Source organism: Oncorhynchus mykiss, chromosome 4, assembly GCF_057628025.1.
Source record: "Oncorhynchus mykiss isolate SJ-2025 chromosome 4, ASM5762802v1, whole genome shotgun sequence".
NCBI lineage: Eukaryota > Metazoa > Chordata > Actinopteri > Salmoniformes > Salmonidae > Oncorhynchus > Oncorhynchus mykiss.
Window position 1 is genome coordinate 38322198 of NC_143025.1, and position 14957 is coordinate 38337154.

The window sequence follows — 14957 nt, forward strand, 5'->3', positions numbered from 1 at the left end:
CACAATGTTCAGGGCCATACAATTTGTCCATTGTGCAGTATACAGCCTACAATGCACTGTACTACAGTAAAGTAATATTGCTAAGGACTTAGCAACAAAGCTGAAATCTACCTCTATAGGAGGAATTCTGTGTAGTCATTGTGCAACCATGGTTTTCTGAGGAGAGAAAACAACTCTGTACAAAGGGGAAATGCATGAACTCTGCCGTTGTTATGGTAGTAGCACACGCCCAGTCCCAAGTATGAACACACACAACAGTGGTTATTATGACATTACTTTGGAAGCAGAGAGATAGGGAGCAGGTTACAGAGAAATCACTGGCACGTCATTCCTCTGTTTAGTTTCTGTGTGCTTTTTTTTTGAGTCAGTTCCACTTGTAGTGAGATGAGCAAATTACTTCATTCTTCTGTTTTGGAATGGTTGGACATAAAGACTTTTTTGATTTTCCTCTGTGTTTTCTTGGTACTTGCCGACCTCCTGAAGAACAAAACTCCAAAGAATTTTCCTCCTGGACCTTGGTCATGGCCTTTCATTGGCAACATGTTTCAATTTGATCCTGCTAAGATACATCTTCAGTTTGAAGAGGTGGGTTTACTAAACGCTAGCCTGAGTATCATTCTGTTGGTGCTATCATTCCAACTCCTTGTCAATAATTGTCATGCCAGACAAATGTTTGGCTTGACAATGAGCAATGGAGTTGGCAAGAGCACAATCAGATATGGCACCAGGCTAACTTAATGCTGCTTAGCACTCTTTTGATGACAAACGTTATTTCTTGTTGTTCTTCTTGTAGTGTGAAAAAAAATATGGAAAGATTTTCAGCCTTCGAATTCCATCAGCAAACCAAGGGTCAAAGTGGGTTATTCTGAGTGGATACGAGATGGTGAAAGAGGCCTTGGTCCACAATGGCGACAGTTTTGTCGATCGTCCCTCCATTCCCTTATTTGAAGATATATATCTTGGAAGTCAAGCAATGGGAAGTAAAGGTAACGCTCACATACTTTATACTTGTTACGACCTGATCTGTTTCACCTGTCCTTGTGCCTGTCTCCACCCCCCTCCAAGTGTCGCCCATCTTCCCCACTTATCCCCTGGGTATTTATACCTGTGTTTTCTGTCCGTTTGTACCAGTTTTTCTTGTTTGTTCAAGTCAACTAGTGTTTTGTCTCAGCTCCTGCCTTTCCCCAGTCACTCTATTTCTTGTCCTCCTGGTTTTGACCCTTGCCTGTCCTGACTCTGAGCCTGCCTGCTGTCCTGTGTCTTTGCCACTACTCTGGATTTACCGACCTCTGCCTGACAAGACCCTGGGCTTGCAGGACATTGTCATCATCTTACAGTTATTAACTGATAATTGATTATGGATCATAATAATTTATTATTGTAGAAATATTACATATTTAGTGTATTAGTGTCAATCCTTAAAAATGGAAAGGTTGGGGGTTCGATCCCCGTTCAAGTCCTACCAAAGACTCCAAAATGGGACCTCATGCCTCTTTGCTTGGCCATCAGTATTAAAGAGATGGATAGGGGGTGACAGGCCCTGACAGGCTAGCCTGTTATAGATGATGCGAATTTTCGCAGCTTTTTGTTAAAAATCGCGCAACATTTCAAAGTCCTGCTACTCATGCCAGGAATATAGTATATGCATATGATAAGTATGTGTGGATAGAAAACACTCTGACGTTTCTAAAACTGGTTAAATCGGGTCTGTGGCTATAACAGAACGTGTTTAGGAGTAAAAATCCCTGGTAAAACTGTTCACCAAAAACAAAAAATATTAATCCGCCATTCAATCAATTGTTTAAGACGAGGGAAAATATATGCAAACCCCCTGTAAACGCCTACAATGACGGATTTAATCGGGAAAAATACCCAATTGTGATGTTTATGGGACATATAGGAGTGCCAACAAAGAAGCTCGTCCAAGGTAATGAATGTTTTATATTTTATCTCTGCGTTTTGGGTAGCGCCGGCTACCGCAAAATCTGTTGTTTACGTGTCGTGCTGGTATTTTGGGGGGTGCATGCTATCAGATAATAGCTTCTCATGCTTTCGCCGAAAAGCATTTTACAAATCTGACTCGGTGGCTAGATTCACAACGAGTGTAGCTTTAATTCAGTACCTGGCATGTGTATTTTAATGAAAGTTTGAGATTTAACGAGTACTAAGTAAAGTACTATAGGTGGCGCTCTGAAAATTCCGCTGAGCGGTCCCTCTGCAGGGATCACCTCCATAAGAAGCTAGAATCCTGTCTAGGGTGTGTACTTCTCCATCAACCTGCCTCACGCTTGAGAAACAGATGTGTGAAAACCTTGTGAAGACTTACAGAAAACGTTTGACCTCTGTCATTGCCAGCAAAGGGTATATAACAAAGTATTGAGAAACTTTTGTTATTGACCAAATACTTATTTTCCACCATAATTTGCAAATAAATTCATAAAAATCCTACAATGTGATTTTCTGGATTTTGTTTCTCATTTTGTCTGTCGTAGTTGAAGTGTACCTATGATGAAAATTACAGGCCTCTCTCATCTTTAAGTGGGAGAACTTGCACAATTGGTGGCTGACTAAATACTTTTTTGCCCCACTGTAGGTGTGGTTATGTCGAACGGGTATCCATGGAAGCAACAGAGGAGGTTTGCTCTCTCTACACTGAGGAACTTTGGACTGGGCAAGAAGAGTCTGGAGCCATCCATCCAGATTGAAGCGCAGTGTTTGAATGAAGCCATTCAGAGTGAACAAGGTACAGTGGAAACTTGATATGGTTACAGTTCAATTCAAACTTTATTGTCCCTGCAAGGAAATGAATATACTTGTCAAAACAGATTTGGGTAAACACCGCACTGGCATTAAGTTTACACGAGTTGTCTCTGTTTTGGATGCAACAGACATATAGCGATTAAAAACTGTTTCGATTTTCACGTTGAAAACAGATTCAGTTCAGATCAGGAGTCCAAGCACCAAGCAAAAAAAATACAACAAAGCTGTATATGAGCTGTGGTGCTTACAGAGAAGTTTTGCAGACTGAAGTTCAGTGTAGAGATATAAAGCATTTTTAGATGCCCCTACCTGAGGCATTACAAAACACTAGCGTTTTTCCATATCTTTAAGGTCTCTAAGGTCGATGTCAGCGCCCCCATGGAAATCTAATTATCATAATAAAATAATTGGCCTAAAATGTCCGCACACCTGTGGAAAGCAAATGAACATAATACTAAAAAATCTCCATCAAAATCCATTTGTTTAAGCAATTTGTTTTTGTATGGGCTGCGTCTCAAATACCGCTTCCGCCGATATCTGCCTTCCGCATCTGCAGTGAAAGGTTGCAGAGCCAGAGTGGTGTTTGTCAGACCATGAGATGTCCTGAAAATCGGTCTTCTCACGAAAACATCTCTAAGGAAATGTGAGACACTCATGAACAAGATGGTCTTACCGCACAAGCGTCTTGGGACTCGTCTGAAGTCGGTACAGCCGATCTGCCAGCTTCTGTCTGTAGTGTCCGAACAGTTTGGGCTACACACCAATATTATTATTATTTATTTTTTAAACATATTTTACCCCCTTTTTCTCCCCAATTTTGTGATATCCAATTGGTAGTTATGATCTTGTCTCAACGCTGCAACTCCCCAATAGACTCGGGAGAGGTGCCGGTTGAGAGCCATGCGTCCTCTGAAACATTACCTGCCAAGCCGCACTGCTTCTTGACACACTGCACAATGGGACTCCTGGTCACGGCCGGCTGTGACACAATCTGGGATTGAACCCGGAGCTGTAGTGGCGCCTCAGCACTTCGATGCTTTGCCTTAGACTGCTGCGTCACTCGGGAGGCCAGGCTAAATATTAATATGACCCCTATGCGGAAAGGTACTCTCACAAACAAATACATGTTGGTTGTTTTCCTCTAGGATGCTCACAAGACTCATCTGAAGGTTCCCGGTACCAGTTTTAAAAAAATTATGGTATTATGTATTTAGATAGTTTAGTGCCTAAAATAAGGGGATAAATACATTTATGGGGATCTTTCTTACATCTCTCAGATAGTACCAAAACAAATCAAAAGGAAGTTTGTTCTGAAGTGTCTCCTATCTGTTCCACGTAGGGAACCCTGTATAGGCCACGAAAGCACTTCCCCACTTTCTTTATTGACTTATCTGAACTGTTGTCCTTGAGAACTATGATAAAACTCATTGTGTGATTTTAATATTCACTCCAAGGCCATTGAATATATTAATCTTTTGAGCTCTATTGACTTTATCCAACATGTCACTGGGCCCACCCATTACCGGGACCATCCTCTGGACCTGGTTATTACCAAGGGCCTTCCAATTGACATATCCTCTACTGTTGATGTTGCTTTATCTGAATACCATCTTGTATTTTTTACTACCTTTTTGCCCATAGCAGAGGGTCATCTTGAACACATTATTAAGAAATGCTGTCTTACCTCTGAAGTTGCTACAGATTTTACTGAGTGTATGAACAATGCTCCATCACCTATTCCTCCTCCCTCTTGTCATGATTTAGTTGATAACTTTAATAGCAAATGAATATTTCCAGTAAAGTTGATAAAGGCCAGATCCAAACGGAGAGCCCCTTGGATTAGTGAGGAAATGTATGAATTAAAGAGATATTGCAGAAAGGCAGAGCAGAAGTTGCAGGTCCATTATGATGTTCTAAGAGAGCAACTTGGCATATATAACAAGTCAATTAGAACTGCCAGATGACCTCATTTTCTAACTTGATCACTAATAATCAGAATAATTCGAGAGCTCTTTTCGAGCAGTGATGGCCTGATAAATCCTACCCCCGCAAATGTAGGTGAACTTTCCTCCACATCTAAATGAGTGATGAGTTTACGGCATATTTCAAAGATAAGATAACAAACATTAGGCTGGGTATCAGTGAAGCAAGACCTGATGAGAAGTTTATGTGCCCTAGCCTACCACGCAAAGGCACTATGGATTTATTTTCCCTGGTTGACACAGATATGCTCAGGAAAGTGATATCACCTGCCTTCTCGATCCTATACCAACCACCTTGCATATTCAAACAACTAGTTTTTTAATGTGTGTTCATGTTTCGATCTCATTCACACACTTACAGCATATCAACAAGGACATGCGTGTGTCCTTAAATGGTGAGGAGACAAAGTAGCCAATCGTTGTTGTAGTTCTGTGGCCAAATTTCGGCCCTGCTAGAGCTGCTGTTAACTGGGGCGGCAGGGTAGCCTAGTGGTTAGAGTGTTGGACTAGTAACCGGAAGGTTGCAAGTACAAACCCCCGAGCTGACAAGGTACAAGGTACAAATCTGTCGTTCTGCCCCTGAACAGGCAGTTAACCCACTGTTCCTAGGCAGTCATTGAAAATAAGAATTTGTTCTTAACTGACTTGCCTACTTAAATAAAGGTAAAAAAATAAATAAAAATAAAAACTGTGAGTGCTGTGAAGTCAAAACATCTAGGAGCAACAACGACTCAGCTGCGAAGTGGTAGGCTACACAAGCTCACAGAATGGGACCTCCGAGTGTATTGAAGCGTGTAGCACTATAAAGTTTGGTTTGAGGAATAATGCTCTGGGACTGTTTTTCATGGTTCCACTAAAGAGAAATCTTAACGCTACAGCATACAATGACATTCTAGATGATTCTGTGCTCCCAACTTTGTGGCAAGAGTTTGGGGAAGGCCCTTTCCTCTCAGCTTGACAATGCCCCGTACACAAAGTGAGGTCCATACAGAAATTTGTTGAGATCGATGTGGAAGAACTTGACTGGCCTGCACAGAGCCCTGACCTCAACCCCATCGGGCTGAATTGAGATGCCGACTGCAAGCCAGGCCTAATTGCCCAACATCAGTGCCCGACCTCATTAATGCTCTTGTGGCTGAATGGAAGCCAGTTCCTGCAGCAATGTTCCAACAGCTAGTGGAAAGCCTTCCCAGAAGAGTGAAGGCAGTTAAAGCAGCACATTTTGGAATGAGATGTTTGATGAGCACACACTTTTGGTCATGTAATGTAGTTGAAGTTCCAAAAAATTGTCTTGAGTACAGGTCATAAGTACAGTACACAAACCTGAAAAATATCTAATTTAAAACATGTACAGAGGTAATTGAACCACCAGTTAATGGTGATGTTGCAGGCATATTGGATATTGGACACCATATTGGATTTGGGTGGGGGGGGCACATAATGTATAAAGTCCACAGAGGAACCTTTGAAATAAATGAGCGTTCAGTGTCTGGGCCCACTTGCCTTAGAGCTGATTGCAATAGCCACAACATCAAAAAAACGTAACTTTATACACTTTTGTCGGGCAGGACCATACAGCACTGAATGAGAGCAAATTTGACCTGGAAGTTGTCTATTGAACAACTATCAGAAAGTTACATTTGTATTCATAGTTAATATTTCCTCCTAATGTATCTGTTTACAGGTCTATATTTCCAAAATCCTTTAAGATATCCTAATGCTGTTTGTTTGTATATGTAGGGGAGACAATTGACTACTTGTAATTCAACATTTTTGCAATATCAGAGTTTGCGATATTGGGCCACATGAGCTTATGTATACAACCATCAATTTCATATATTGGAGACCTCAGAGGGGAAAAAACATGGTTGTGCTTTGTTATACCTCTGGTAGGGGTATCTCAAACAAATGCCCTTTTTGAGGATTGGCCACTAGCCTATATGGTGACATTTTACTTTTGATGTAAGCCATATTGCTTTTGTGGGGAATAAGGTTTTCTTTTGGCCCATGCAGGAAAACCCTTCAGCCCCCAGATACTGATGAACAATGCTGTTTCCAATGTGATCTGCTGTCTTGTGTTTGGTGCCCGCTTTGAATACAGCGATGACCAATTCCAAACCCTCCTGAAAACAATGAACGAGATTATTTACTTGGAAGGGGGCTTTTGGGCCGGGGTAAGTCTCTCACTCTTATTCTATTTGTAGACTGCTTCAACCTTGTGGTTACTTACTTTGACTTGTTGACTACAATTGTCTACCCTAGAGGAGAAAACAATATTAAATGCACTAATAGGTTTTTTTAAATGTAAATATTATGGCCATCCATCAATTCAAGAATTATCAGGAAATCTGACTGGACTGAAGTTTTCCATTGAACCTAACTTTGTCAGAAACATACTGGCCGTAGCTCTTTTTGCCCCAAAAACCCTATCTAAATCAACCAATCTTTTGGTCATGTAGTGCATGTAAAGGCTAATGGATAATAGTAAAATCATCTAAGATCATATTGATCAAGAATATCCATAGCCCCACTCAACTTCAATCTAATGGAAAAATAAAATAATCTGCTATGATTAAATATATATAGAAATTAGAGCCACTGTATTTGTTTTATTGGTCATAAATGTAACTGCTCAGATAATTTCATATATAATGAGCGTTATAGATTCAATGTATTCAAATTGAAGGCACATAATATAAACTACACCCTTTAAAAATTGTATTTACAAAGAAAATAGTAGTTTAGTGGTTAGAGCGTTGGACTAGCAACCGAAAGGTTGCAATATTGAATCCCTAAGCTGACAAGGTAAAAATCTGTTGTTCTGCCCCTGAACAAGGCTGTTAACCCACTGTTCCTAGGCCGTCATTGAAAATAAGAATTTGTAAGTCTAGGCGTCCTGCTAGAAGGACAACTTCCGGTGAAACTGGAGGGCGCGCAATTCAAATAAAAAAAATCTTAAAAATTACGGATATTAAACATTTAGTTACATACAAGTGTCTTATATCGGGTTGAAAGCTTGTATTCTTGTTAATCTAACGGCACTGTCCGTTTTACAGTAGCCATTACAGCGACAGCATGCCATGCGATTGTTTGAGGACGGCGCCCCACATCAAAATATTTTTCCACTGGCACAGGTTTCATAAATTCACAAATAGTGATTTAAATATTCACTTACTTTTTGAAAATCTTCTTCTCATTTGTCATCCAAAGGGTCCCAGATATAACATGTAGTGTCGTTTTGTTAGATAAAATCCTTCTTTATATCCCCAAAAGTCAGTTTAGTTTGCGCCATCAATTTGATTAATCCACTCAGGTCTACAATTTTATCCCTGATGTCCTTACACAGCTCTCTGGTCTTGGCCATTGTGGAGAGGTTGGAGTCTGTTTGATTGAGTGTGTGGACAGGTGTCTTTTATACAGGTAACGAGTTCAAACAGGTGCAGTTAATACAGGTAATAAGTGGAGAACAGGAAGACTTCTTAAAGAAAAACTAACAGGTCTGTGAGAGCCGGAATTCTTACTGGTTGGTAGGTGATCAAATACTTATGTCATGCAATAAAATGCAAATGAATTACTTAAAAATCATACAATGTGATTTGCTGGATTTTTGTTTTAGATTCCGTCTCTCACAGTTGACGTGTACCTATGACAAAAATTACAGACCTCTACATGCCTATGCCGTTCTGTACCATCACTCATTCACATATCTTTATGTACATATTCTTTATCCCTTTACACTTGTAAAGGTAGTAGTTTTGGAATTGTTAGTTAGATTACTCGTTGGTTATTACTGCATTGTCGGAACTAGAAGCACAAGCATTTCGCTACACTCGCATTAACATCTGCTAACCATGTGTATGTGACAAATACAATTTGATTTGATTTGATTTTCAGTAGGAAAACCTGCAAAATCGACAGTGTATCAAATACTTGTTCTCCCCACTGTATATAGGGAACAGATCAGAGTTAGTGATGGGAATTCTTAATCACTTCTTTGAGCCGGCTCATTGTAAAAGAGATGGCTCATTTGGTTCCCAATGTAAAGCCCAAAAGGTGGGCTACAATTATGTCAGATCATGAAAAGCGAGTTCAAATAAATTTTTACCTGCCCTCATAAAAAAAATGTAATGCACTGAAAAATTCAGAATGGACCAGATTGAAACGCTCTCTCCACTATTTATTGTTTCAGCAGTGAGGAGTCACTCTCTTTCCATAATTATTTTGTAACTTATCTGCAGAAAAACGTTGTTGAGTTCAAAAAGCGGCAAGAGCTGTTCGTTCGCAAACAACCCATCACTAATCAGATTGGCAATGGGCCTTAAACCTCTAATGGTTGAAAATGTAACCATGCCCATTTGATTTGTTTTGCCCTGTAATCATGGCCTGGTTGGAAGTTTTTGTTTCGGCCTCTAATAGTGCAAGTAATATAAATCAAGTTTTCATTCAAATGCCTAGCAGCCAACCTGCTTTTTCCAACCCCTTGTAAAATATGGTAAGAACTTTTTTACAGTTACCTTGTCACTTTGACAGTATTTTACTGTTTCGTTGCTTGACATTACAGTAGTGTACAGGAAGTTGGCATCAAGTTACCTTGAATATTTCAGCAATGTATTGGCACTATCCAGAGTGATATATATTTATCATAAGATATCTTGTTGAAATTACAATAATTTTGAAGATCAGAGTATCCTTAAGTACAATATTTTCAGTAACAGTTACCGAAACTCTTTACATGCTATGACTGTGGTATGTTTTTATCAACCTTTGTTGAATGCACCAACTGTAAGATGTTAAGGATAAGAGCGCCCACTAAATTACCTAAATGTGAATGTAAAATGAAAATGTGCAAAGAACACTGGGAAATTACAGTCATATGCTGTAAATTAGATTACAGGTACATACTTGGTACTGTAATTTAGATTACAGTAAAAGTGTTGGTACCATAAAATTAATTACAGTAGATATATGTAAAATAAATTACAGTAACTTACTGGCAAATTGCTGCCAGGAACTATGTTTTTGTCAGACTTATCATTATTTTACTAAAAATTAGGGCCTTGAGGGGCTGCTGTGTTTGTAATTCCCTGGCCGAATTCTGGTTTCAGTCCGTCCCTGCCCTAACTCTGTCCTCAGATGTATAACATGATGCCGTGGGTCATGCGTCGGGTTCCTGGTCCTCACAGAAGGATCTTCACTGGCTGGAAGGAGGTCATCTCCTTCATCAACATCAGGATTCAGGAGCACATGAAGGACAACGACCCCTCGTCACCAAGAGACTTCATTGACTGCTTCCTCAACGAGATAGAGAAGGTGACGATGATAATGACAATCATTATCGGTGATGTAGTTGTAAAAAAAAAGAAGTAAAAACTGATTGCCATTCGCAGTGAATATAGTACTGCTCCCTATAGTATTTTTCCGCAGTAGGTAGGTAAGTGGTGTTTACGTATAGTATATGTTTACCCTCCTCTACACTCATGATGATGATGAGGTCGGATTGGATAATAGTATTAGGGAGGGGTTCTACATAATCAAGTAGTTTAAACAAAAAAGTGGTGGGTGCAGGGCACACTTACCATCCAAATGAATGTGGATTCAGAGCTATTATTTGTATTGCAACACATGTAAACATTTTTTATCACATTTTCTTGACACATTGGTAATTTAGCTAAAGCATCATGAATTCGTTAGATTGTCAAATATTTTTAAGTATCTAGCATGTTGAGGTTGTTTTGGTGTGTTTTGTTCCACAGTGTGAAGATGACACAAGGGCTGGGTTCAACTTGGAGAACTTGTCCTTCTGCACTCTGGATCTATTTGTGGCTGGGACAGAGACCACCTCTACCACCCTCTATTGGGGCCTTCTGTTTATGATCAACTACCCGGAGATACAAGGTAAGTGCTCCCACCGCCATCACAATGACTACGTTTCGACCCCTATAGCATTTAATCAGTTCGTCAAAGCGATTGATCTTGATTGATTAATAAAAGGTCATTCTCTCACATGGAGGCACGCATACACACCACACACACACACACACACACACACACACACACAATCCATTTGCATGAAGACTTCCTTTGTGTTGTGTCTTTATATTTTGTATCCCTGTTGTAGCCAAGGTGCAGGCAGAGATCGATGCAGTTGTTAGGTCGTCGCGGCAGCCCTCCATGGAAGACAGGAACCGCATGCCCTACACAGACGCAGTCATCCATGAGACACAGAGGATGGGGAATATCATACCGCTCAACGTGTCCCGCATGGCCACTAAAGACACTGAGGTTGGAGGATACACCATCCCTAAGGTCAGTCGTCTCATCTCAAGCATAGAGATCATGTACTTGTTCTACTTAATCATGTGATCTCACGGCGCATCCACTGCATGATTCAGCGCTTTATAAAGATGTCTTCCTTATAACTACATTAATGTGTAGTATGTTGTCACCATGTGGTGTTTGTACATTTAGAAGAAGAAATAAATGTGTTTGGTTATCGTATAGGGACATCCCTACACTTAAAAGCATAAGCTTTTTTCCTTTTTCCTCATTTTCCGTATTATTTCAACTACACATAAAACATTGATGCCATAACATTGTGTACTTGTTGATGAGATAATGTCTGTTATTTTTTTCCCCCCCTCAGAACACCATTGTGCTTGGCACCCTCCAGTCGATCCTGTTTGATGAGTCAGAGTGGGAGACCCCTCACACCTTCAACCCGGGACACTTCCTGGATCAGGAGGGCAAGTTCAGGAAGAGAGACGCATTCCTTCCATTCTCTTTGGGTAATACTGTACTACGTTTCTTCCATATCAGTTGACCCCCATATTGGTGCCAAATAAAGCTGCGCTATAGGAAATAGTACATGCACAACTCATCTTCCTTACATAGTAATACTTGACTCGGTTTAATCGGTTTAACTGATTGACTTGAAGTTGAATCATTGACTTGCCTATATAGTTAGAGTACACCGTTAGACTTTTATTTGATCAGTTACTTACTGTATACATTAACGGTATGATACTGTATTGTTATGTTCTAAATTCTGGTACAATAATCCAGATGGACCCAGAGAAACTGAAATTAGATTTAATCACCACACTGGGTGTTGCAGCTACAGTACATAGCAAACCCATACAGGTCACACAAGCGCTTACATTTATACCTTCCGACTAGGTCCTCCTATTTAAGTGATAATGCCCGAGAAGCCTGTGTTCGGAGGATATATTGGTACGGGTTTTAGACCCGAGACAAAGTTGAGGGCCGGCAAAAAGTGACAATGTATCCTCTAAACATCGAGTTCGAGGGCATTATCACCTTTATACAACGGGTTACCAACATATTCAAACAATTATTTACATACACTAATGTTCAAAAGTTTGGGGTCAAACAAATGTCCTTGTTTTTGAATGAAAAGCTAATGTTTTGACCATGAAAATAACATCAAATTGATCAGAATACAGTGTAAATATTGTTAATGTTGTAAATGACTATTGTTGCTGGAACACCGGTCTCAACGTCAACAGTGAAGAGGCGACTCTGGGATGCTGGCCTTCTAGGCAGTTCCTCTGTCCAGTGTCTGTTCTTTTGCCCAACTTAATATTTTCTTTTTATTGGCCAGTCTGAGATACGGCTTTTTCTTTGCAACGCTGCCTAGAAGACGAGCATCCCGGAGTCGCCTCTTTACTGTTGACCTTGACTGGTCTTTTGCAGGTACTTTTTAATGAAGCTGCCAGTTGAGGACTGGTGAGGCATCTGTTTCTCAAACTATTCACTCTAATGTACTTGTCCTCTTGCTCAGTTGTCCCCTGGGGCCTCCCACTCCTCTTTCTATTCTGGTTAGAGCTAGTTTGCACTGTTCTGTGAAGGGAGTAGTACACAGCGCTGTACGAGATCTTCAGTTTCTTGGCAATTTCTCACATGGAATAGCCTTCATTTCTCAGAACAAGAACAGACTAAGGAGTTTCAGAAGAAACGGTCAAATATATCAAAGAGTTCCAACGAAAAGCAGGTGTTTCCAGGCCTTCTGCAGGGATATGGGGAGGGAGCACCAGCAGGTGTTTCAGGCCTTCTGCAGGGATATGGGGAGGGAGCACCAGCAGGTGTCTCCAGGCCTTCTGCAGGGATATGGGGAGGGAGCACCAGCAGGTGTTTCAGGCCTTCTGCAGGGATATGGGGAGGGAGCACCAGCAGGTGTCTCCAGGCCTTCTGCAGGGATATGGGGAGGGAGCACCAGCAGGTGTTTCAGGCCTTCTGCAGGGATATGGGGAGGGAGCACCAGCAGGTGTCTCCAGGCCTTCTGCAGGGATATGGGGAGGGAGCACCAGCAGGTGCTTTATAATGCAGAGGTCCGCTGGCTTTCCGGGGGTAAACTGTTGGGTCGCTTTTATGAGCTTCGAACATTTCAATTGTGAGGAATGGCTCACCGATGTTGCCTATCTGGAGATTATGCTTGAGCATCTGAATTTGCTCAAAGCGAGGGGGCACAATCGATTTGAATGGACCAAAATGAAAGACTTGCTAAGAACATTGTGTAATATGTCACTGCATGGGTAATTGGATATTAGTAACATTTTTGGTACTATAAAATGGATTACCGTCAAATGGATTACAGTAGCTGTACTGCTAAATAAATTGAGGCCAGTAAGTTACTGTACATTTTACAGGAAATGTTTTTCAGTGTACGTTAGTGTTAGTATCCCAATCCAAAGTAACTGTTCTGTACTTTACAGCATGTGTCAAATTCATTCCAATGGAGGGCCGAGTGTCTGCAGGTTTTTGCTTCTCTCTTGTACTTGATTGCTGAATTAAGGTCATAATTAATAAAGAACTCTCCTCACCTGGTTGTCTAGTTGAAAGGAAAAAACAAAAACCTGCAGGCACTGGGCCCTCCATGGAATGAGTTTGACACCCCTGCTTTACAGTGTCAGTTAGAGAAGGTTTACTGTGATTGGTTCCCTCCCCAGGTAAGAGGGTGTGTCCTGGGGAGCAGCTAGCCAAGATGGAACTCTTCCTGTTCTTCACCTCCCTGCTGCAGAGGTTCACCTTCTTCTCTCCCCCAGGGGTGGAACCCAGCCTGGACTTTCAGATGGGGGTTACACACAGTCCCAAGCCTTACCAGCTGTGTGCAACACCTCGATGAGTCTTCCACAGCTGCCCTATTCATTATGTTGCTGGGGTTTAAAAATTAATTATTGGAGGGCCAAGTGTCTGAAGGTTCACACCTCCCTTGTACTTGATTGATCAACTAAGGTAATTGATTAAAACTTCCTTTGCCTGGTTGCTTAGGTTTTAAATTGACACAAATGAAAAGGAAATGAAGTCTTTCTTAACACCAAACAACTGAAAAGGCTGCAGATGGAGAAAACACACTCACGTAGTGACACTACACATACCAATAATACTCTACATATCAAGATCTCAAACCATATGTTGTAGTCCTAGATTAAACTTGAATAAGAAGGACATATTTGATTGATCATGTAGGAGTGTTTTAGATTTTCAATGTAAACATACTACATGTCTTTCATGTATATGGCATATCTGAATGTATTTGACCCATGGTCTGGTGGATTGTGATTTCTTCTGTACCTTTTTATTTTCTATCAAGGCAATATACACTACAATATACACTTTGTGTTTTTCTTTATTTTTACTATTTTCTACATTGTAAAATAATAGTGATGACATCAAAACTATAAAATAACACATATGGAATCATGTAGTAACCAAACGAGTGTTAAACAAATATTTAATTTTTCAGATTCTTCAAATAGCCACCCTTTGCCTTGATGACAGCGTTGCACACTCTTGGCATTCTCACAACCAGCTTAATGAGGTAGTCACCTGGAATGCATTTCAATTAACAGGTGTTCCTTCTTAAAAGTTAATTTGTGGAATTTATTTCCTTCCTATTACTTTAACAGAACGTTTCCTAAAAGTTCAAACATGATTACATTTCATTTCAATTTTGGTAATGTTCTATGAACGTTCTCCAACTGTTTTGACATTGGGAATGTTCTCAAATAGTTCAGAGAATGTTAGCAATGTTCTTCTGTGGGAATTTCAGTAATGTTTCCATATGGTTCTATTTAAAGTCATGTTCTTAAATTGTTCCGAGAATGTTAAGAAAACATTCCATAAAATATATACATTCATCATTAACAAAACTCTCTTTATCTGCTATCTTGTTAAGTGTGTTCAAGTGTGTTGGTC

The 14957-nt window shown here is 40.4% G+C and overlaps 1 protein-coding gene across 2 annotated transcripts; it reads left to right on the forward strand.

Annotated features, from left to right (window-relative positions):
* Positions 1 to 209: 209 nt before the first annotated feature.
* Positions 210 to 14372, forward strand: LOC110521776 (cytochrome P450 2J2). 2 transcript variants are annotated; one of them, XM_021599626.3, is made up of 9 exons: positions 210 to 585; positions 794 to 986; positions 2594 to 2743; positions 6756 to 6916; positions 9876 to 10052; positions 10496 to 10637; positions 10861 to 11048; positions 11386 to 11527; positions 13709 to 14372. In XM_021599626.3, the coding sequence occupies exons 1-9, from the start codon at positions 385 to 387 to the stop codon at positions 13882 to 13884; spliced, it is 1530 nt and encodes a 509-aa protein (XP_021455301.3). In that variant the 5' UTR covers positions 210 to 384; the 3' UTR covers positions 13885 to 14372. The 2 variants fall into 2 exon arrangements, with proteins under 2 accessions (XP_021455301.3, XP_090088072.1); XM_090231946.1 differs by lacking the exons at positions 210 to 585; positions 794 to 986; positions 2594 to 2743.
* Positions 14373 to 14957: the final 585 nt, after the last annotated feature.

Coding starts and splice junctions, on each gene's coding strand:
- LOC110521776 (XM_021599626.3), top strand. CDS start 385: ATGAGCAAATTACTTCATTCTTCTGTTTTGGAATGGTTGGACATAAAG. Junction 586..793: donor TACATCTTCAGTTTGAAGAG/GTGGGTTTACTA, acceptor TTCTTCTTGTAG/TGTGAAAAAAAATATGGAAA. Junction 6,917..9,875: donor AAGGGGGCTTTTGGGCCGGG/GTAAGTCTCTCA, acceptor CTCTGTCCTCAG/ATGTATAACATGATGCCGTG.